Source organism: Montipora foliosa, chromosome 2 (genome assembly GCF_036669935.1).
Source record: "Montipora foliosa isolate CH-2021 chromosome 2, ASM3666993v2, whole genome shotgun sequence".
NCBI classification, from domain to species: Eukaryota; Metazoa; Cnidaria; class Anthozoa; order Scleractinia; family Acroporidae; genus Montipora; species Montipora foliosa.
In genome coordinates, this window is record NC_090870.1 from 12,690,655 (window position 1) to 12,698,154 (window position 7,500).

The 7,500-nt window shown below is 40.0% G+C and overlaps 2 protein-coding genes across 7 annotated transcripts in view; one reads left to right on the forward strand and one right to left on the reverse strand.

Annotated features, from left to right (window-relative positions):
* LOC137992480 (ubiquitin-like modifier-activating enzyme 6) overlaps positions 1–2,686 on the forward strand; it is a 55,681-nt gene extending 52,995 nt beyond the window's left edge. For all 5 annotated transcript variants that reach the window (XM_068837833.1, XM_068837829.1, XM_068837831.1 and 2 more), the window contains 2 exons: positions 747–841; positions 1,807–2,686. In XM_068837833.1, coding sequence (XP_068693934.1) covers positions 747–841; positions 1,807–1,924 — 213 coding nt within the window. In that variant the 3' untranslated portion in view covers positions 1,925–2,686. The remainder of the gene's footprint in view (positions 1–746; positions 842–1,806) is intronic.
* A 4,432-nt stretch (positions 2,687–7,118) lies between these two features.
* The window catches only part of LOC137992482 (uncharacterized), an 11,356-nt gene continuing 10,974 nt past the window's right edge, over positions 7,119–7,500 (reverse strand). For both annotated transcript variants that reach the window (XM_068837837.1, XM_068837838.1), the window contains exon 6: positions 7,119–7,500. This exon is cut by the window's right edge and continues 1,041 nt beyond it. The gene's annotated coding sequence lies outside the window, so the exon portion shown is untranslated.

Sequence of the window (7,500 nt, forward strand, 5' to 3'; positions counted from 1 at the left end):
TGAAGGCTTATCAGAATTATTTTCACAAAGACAAGAGAATACTACATTGGCAGCCATTTTTGTATTCGGTCCATGAAATGAAGAGATTTATTTTTCGGTGTTGATTCGGGTACAGTCGGAAAAAATCCTAGTTCTCCTTTGCGGGAGTTGAACCCACGACCTTCCGATTTCTGCTAACGGATGTAGCTGTAGCTCAGTGGTGGTCCATCCGAACTAGTAATCGGAAGGACATGCAAGAGTTCAACTCCTGCAAAGAAGCACTCGGATTTTTTCCGACTACCCCCGAGTCAACACCGAAACATGAAACGAATCTTTTCGTGGTTGCAGCTGTTGCTTAAACCAAAATGTGTTTAATTTTTGCATACCGGTATATTGGCTTGGATCTCGATGGAGTCTTAGTTATTCTTCATGAAAGTGCACCTAAATTCAACTGTTTTTCGTTGCTAAGACAACAAATATATTTCACCATTTTCTCCTCGAAATTTCGCTTTTTGATATTGAAATTAGGGAAAGTAACCGACTTAGAGCGGGTCACGCTTTTTCTCGTCCGCCAGACTAGATCAATCTTTCCAAAGGTGGAGAAACACAGAAATAACAACATTGCTCCCGAATTGTTAATGAATCCGAGATGTTATTTCAAAGGCTCCAACTCGGAATGGAGTCAAATTTTAGTTCGTTAAATCATTAGTTCCTGCTCTCGTCATCGTCTCGGACTGTATCTTATTATTCAGTTTGATTTATTCTAGGATAAGTATGGGTTTGTGGTCTCCATTGTGGTACATGGTGTGAAGATTGTGTATGTACCACTTCTGCCAGGACATTCTAAGCGACTGGATCAAAAGTGAGTATTCCACATGGCCAGGAACCGATAACCAGGTTCCTCCAACTTCAATCCTATGTCTTTGTAACGGCATTTTCACAGATCAAGCTATTTTCGGACAAGTTCTTAAATAAGGTTTGTCTTGCACTAGTGACCATTCTTAATCCCATGGGTAATAAATTTTCATGCAAGACTTGTGATTGGCTGGAAAGGTCTGATTTCGCGGGAAAATCAATCAAAAAGTAACTCGGTCTGTAAGAACATCGTTCCACAAATACAATGAAGTTGTACACTCCCAGTCATGGGTTCCTGGCATGGCCTTTTCATCAGGAGGAAGTTTAGTTTTCTTAAAGATACAAATGCACTTCCGTGTTGGTTTCGCGTTGACTCCTGTGTAGCTTTTCACGCGCCGACTGCTTTCGTTATAGCGAAGATATCGTTGACGTCACCTGTTGTCATTTATTTGCCGACCAGAGCCTCATTGGCCGTCTAAACAAAAAGGGTCTTTTGTTTCTCTGGTTGGCACATTTGAAGAACGTAAGAAATGTTTGTAAACTGATATCTTCCCCATAGTGTTCATTCGTTAGCCAAAGATTTGAGCATTTAGGCATAGTTTCGAAAAAAGGGGATCCATGGGCCTTGTTAAGGAATATCTTTGCAGAAGCTGGTTACACACGAGGACGTTTTCCTTAAGTTTCTATTTGGCTAGTTTTCCTCGGTCGTGTTACAAAGACGACCTTCCTTGTCAGGACGCCTTGATCAAAATCTGACAAAACAGATTTTGGACAAGAAGGCTTGTCAAGGAAATCGTGCCACGTGACCCGTGTGTAGCATGAAAGGAAAGATGTCAAGGAATTTCGAATTTCTCTCTCCCCCTCAGATCACTTGGTTACATTTACAGTGTTTTGTGACGACAATGATGCAACCGCTCGTTGAAATTCCTACCATGTTTTGAAAACGTTTCTCTGTTGCTTTATTATTCACAGGATGACCAAGCTTATCAAAACTCCTGGTAAAGCCTATGTTGATCTTACAGTGTCCTTTGAAGGCAACGAGGAGGACGATTTACCTGGTCCTCCTGTGCGGTACTATTTTGGGTCCTGAACTGATATGCCTGGGCACTTGTAAGCCTGGTTCTCTTTAGCGACACAATCATAGACACAAGAAACATACGTAAATGCATTAATTTGTACTAATGATCAAGTCGTTAATGAGTTAACCTATGTTGCTTGTCGTTATGCCCCAGCCGCTATTGAGAATCCGGAGCTTGAAGAAGGCGCCTCGTAGAATAATTGAAATTTCTGGTAAAGGAGTAAAAGTTATTTGTGTGTTATCCACGCAAAAACGATCTTCTTAATTATGCGTTAATTTTTTTCGACACAGTTTCGACAGACAGTTACGATGAGACGAAAGTACTGTAGTTTGAGTTGAATACCATTCGTTGTTAGGTATGGACTTACAGTGCAACGCGCCTTACCGTGGCCAGCCAGCAAACGTTCACATTTGACAATTACGTGTTAATACGCCAGCTCAACAACCCATGCAACGGTGTTCAACTTACAACTGTGCGAACTTTGCAAGGAGGTGTGACTGTCAATTAAATTCACACACCCTGGTTGGCAGACAATTTGTAAAAGACTTTGTTAGGTGGCCACGGTAAGGCGCGTCGTACTTTAAAACTCACCAAAATATTTTAATTTTGTACAATTATAAATTGTCAAACGCTTCATACACAATCCTTTGTTTAGAATTATATATTTAATCTTTCTTGATAATCATACAAAATATTTAGAATTACTTTGTAATGTATGGGTTGTTTCAAATTTGCGCATGCAATAAATCCAGCTTACGAATGGCGGAATGAAATCAGTACCTCTCAGCCTTATTTTGCTTACCTCATTATGAGTGATCCAGTCTTGTTTCCATGGACAAATTTGGCCAAAAAGACGCTTAATTAATTGCACGCCGGAAGTGATCAGTGTCACGAACTTCTCCCAATATCACCATTATTCATTTCCACGAATACGGACAATTAGCGCCACGGTGTGTCCCCTAAACCTCTGCTCCTGTGTAAAGGAACAGCTGCATTTACCCAAACCTAAGGAAAAATGTTAAATAACAATGACCACGACCAGGTTTTCTCAGCCCGCGAGACTGAGCACCCTCAGCAAACCAATATTTTAACGAAAACCGCTGGTCAGCAAATTGCTGTCTAAGGTACGCGTCGTGACGCTTCTCATAAATTGGTCTGATTACGTACCTTTCTGATCACCAGCGTACATTTAATTTGAGGTTTAAGGGGCTCTAGTGAATTTCTATAAATTAGTGAAGAGCCAAAAATGATTTTTTTTTCAAGAGTGGTTTCTGCGCTGAGATAATCTTCAGTCTTGTTTTTTTATTTATGTGGTAAGGATGAAATGGATTGCATTTTGCAGAACTCTAAAGCGTTTGTTTTTTTAAAGTCCACGCACCGGTGGCTCAGTTGGTTGAGCACCGGGCTGTCACGCGGGAGGTCGTGAGTTCAACTCCGGCCGGACCAACACTCAGGGTCTTTAAAATAACTGAGGAGAAAGTGCTGCCTTTGTAATTACATCTGCAAATGGTTAGACTCTCTAGTCTTCTCGGATAAGGACGATAAGCCGGAGGTCCCGTCTCACAACCCTTCAATGTTATTAATCCTGTGGGACGTAAAAGAACCCGCACACTTGTCGCAAAGAGCAGGGCATGTAATTCCCGGTGTTGTGGTCTGTCTTCTGTGGTGTATCATGGTTGGGAGGGTAAATGCTCGGAGATATTAGCTACACCAAGCTACTCTAAAAATCCGAGGGTAAATAAAGATGTATGATATGATGATATGAATAGGATAGCTGACTTCTCCTGGAAAAACTGGCAGTATATCTTTTTTTAGAAATTCAACCATTGCGTTGGCAGGAGTGAAGATCTTTAAAAAAATGTCGGTGCTGATTGCTTGGAATTATCAAATGAAAAAATAGCCGTCACAAAGCCCCTATTAAAGTTGACCAGAGGCGGTATATTTTTGAGTTACTGTGTTTTTGCAGAGCGAGTCAGAATTAATATGCAGTATGGGAGTGTTGGGCTTTGAAACTTTTAAACTCGGGTGAGGCTAAATCTCGTGGGTGGTGGGTCGTGTTTGTTTGAAGATAAAAAAAAGATATATATTAGCTCCCTCAGTGCTCGGTCCAAATTTGTCTTAGGTCTTTGGTCTTGTCTGTTTCGAGAATTTCCAGTCGTTGATTAAAAAAAAAAAGGGTTAGGGTTGGGTTAGGTTAGGGTTAGGGAGCCGCGAGCCACGACCCATGACCCACGACTCACGACCCACAACCTTCATGACCCACGCCGATTAGACACTCTCCTTAAACTCGCGTTTTGTATATGTAGTCGCATGGGCCCGAGCCTGGGAAATTATAGATTAATTTCTCTTGTTTTTTCAAAGCTTTCACAAACGCGACGGGGGAAATTTGGAAAATTTTGAAAATACAAGTGATTGAAATTAATCCTTAATTGCACGAGGCATATTGCGATTACATTTTATCACATAAAGGGCAAAATTATTGAGGGAAGCCCGTTCAATGCCGCGACAAATAAGAATCAACACACTCCCATTCGCTTAAGATTCAATTCAGCAAATCATTGCTGTCAACAGAACAGCGCTTAAAATGTATTTTATATGTGGACAAAGAGGTAGTTTAATCTGGAAGAAGATTCTCTTGTAACTTCGCTTGCGCTGGATAAGCAACTGTTAACCAATCAGGATCAAGTAATCATGCCCTCTTGATTACCAAAACTGCCTGGTGATTAAGGGAAAATGCTCACTATCTCAGCCAATCAACATTCAATAATTTTGCCCACTAGGTGATCAGCATATATAATAAGCTGCGTTCACACGCTGAAATTTTAAGATAGTTAGCCTTTGACGTCATTTCTCCCTGGATGCAACCCTCTGAGGTCCATTCGGTCAGTTTTGATCGTGAGTAATGGTGGACCGTGAAATCCAAAACTTACTCTCAAAGAAAACGGCCTTGGATAAAAATAAAAGCTCAAATTTGCCATTCAGGTTTTAAGCAAACACACTTTCAAAATCTGAAGAAAAAAAGGAAGTGATTTTTTTGTCACAGGGGCACTTTAAAGGAAACCTCCCTCCAACAAAAATTACTTGAAATCACGGTAAATAACTTCTTCACTCAAATTTGTGTAAGAAAATGTCAAAAAAGCGTTTGTATCTGAAATAAGTAAGTTTAGAATCGCCTATTTTTGTTTTCAAATAGGCCTTTTTCTATATATTACAATTCAGCTTGAAAGAGAGCCTCTGAGGACAAAGACAAAGGAAAGTGGATGATATGCAAATATTTTTCACATTCGTTCCAACATGCTTCTATTGTTTTTGTCCTCACTGCCTCACAATGAAGCTGAATATTTGATATTTCGAAAATGGCCTATTTCCCGGGCACCGTCATCTTGAATAATTGTGACGTAATAGGGTTGCTCTTTTGTTATTTGTACCAGACCCCAGTTGTTCGAATGGTGGATAAATGACTATCCACTGGATAACTTAATTGTTTCTGCCATTGTTTATCCTCTGGGTAGAGATTTATCTGGTGGATAGCGTTATCCACCTTTTCAGCAACTGAAGCTAGGACAATCGAGCAATGCAAAGACATCACACATTTCAAGTTGGCCCCGCCCAGGACATTTGAAAAAGAAAACAAGCGACTCTTCATCACTCTTCTGATTCAAAAACACTTTTTGTTACTGAAAATCCGAACAAATTTCTTATCGAACATTGTATCTCCCAATTTTATGTTTTTCTGTAGTTTCACAAAACAAAACACAAGTATATTCGATTGCGCTGATTCCATATGCAAGTATTTGATGGAATGTTTAAATCAAAGGGTTGTCATTGTACTATATCATCTTATTACGTGGGATGCCTGTGGCAGACCAAGTTTAAAACTGGATTGATTGTCGTCGCAGTCAGATATGGAAACCACCACGCGCTTGCCACGAAGCTCTCGGCTTGATACTGTCTTGTCCGATATACGACATGCGTGAGATGTCTTTTTATTTTCGTGCGAAAGATAATTGAAAAAGCTCACACGAACTTCCCAACGCACATGCTACTTTCATTCTTAGAATTACTACTTTCTCAGACTCAATTCGCGGAAGAAAGTATCCCGTATTTTGGTCCAGAGCAAAAGTTCCAAAAATTTGAAACCGCAAACGGAAGTGACAAACATTGGAAAAAATGTTGGTCGCTTTTATGTAGGAGCATTTCAGAATCCTGATTTAAGCAATCGATAGGATTTCCCCATTCCAACTTTTTACGCTGTAGTAAACATGAACCCAAATCGGGCCTTTTGTGTCGCTATTGCGGTGTTGCTTCTCCAAATCGTGAACGTACAGAAGCAGCAAATCTTCAGAGTACTTTACTTAATCTCAAAAACGAAACCCTATTTTATCGGATTTCACAAAATGTCTTAAATCACAATGCTAATGCTCCCAAGGTGAAAGTTATGTACTCAACGAATTTTTGTGTTATGAAATGAAATGCAACTTGCGCAGCGAAACTGTAACAGTAACAGAAGGAACAAGAGAATATCAGTAAAATGTCATTTGTGGCTATAATGAAAAACAAACCGTCGTAGGAGCAGAGAGGAAAGGGCAAAGGCATGTCACGTAGAAAAACCAAAGACCGTGACATAGGGATAACGTAATATACAGATGGTGCGCTCTTCTTGGTCAATGCAAACAACAGTGCCCAATAAAATATGGCGTTTTATTTTCGATAAATTTTACATTTTCTAGAGTTGACAGAAATTACCCAGTCACAAGAAAGGTTACAATTTGTGGCTACAATGAAAAACAACCGCCCTCGATTTTCAGCTCTGCGCCTCACAGCCACAGCAAAATTGAAAGAAGAGGTTTGAGCTGATACAGGGTCCGTAATATCACTAACAACTACTGTGGCATTTTTATTTATAGCCCCTGACTGTTGCTTGCTTTGCTCAGTGCATCCCACGTAAACGCCTACGTTGCGTCTTGTTTTGAATAAGGTCAATGAAGAAAACCGCGCGTTCACGACAAGACCTTGTTAAAATACGCCCTCTGTATGGTTGAGACAAAAGGTCAGCAACTAATTTGAGGCTAAACCGATGGGAAAAGACTGTAAACGCATTTGCTTTGAGCGACTTTTTTATATCGCATATCTTTTACGTATGCGCGCAAGTTGGGTATGAAGTTGATCTTATACTGGGTAAAGTCAATCCAGGCCACTGAAGGATCTCATTCAAGCATTTATTGCATGTCCCTAGTTAATTATTGTCAAAAATGGCCATAAATTTTACATGATTTTAATTCTGATGGAATGTTGTCTGAAAGCGTGCCAATGAACGCGCTTACAGTGAATGAATCTAAACAGGCTAGCGCTAGCAGTCATAATGGCTTATTCGAGCGAAACAAATCAAGATGGCGGCTGTTTCGTACTTTTTGCTTGCAACATATGGCCTACTTGAAGTCAAATCAAGAATCAAAATCAATCAGTCAATTAGACCGATTGACGCTTGATAGATGAGGCAAAAATCATGAAAGGTAAATTTAATTTAATTTAATTTATTCGCCACAGTTCAACAAATCTACATTACACAGTTACAAACAAACAAAAG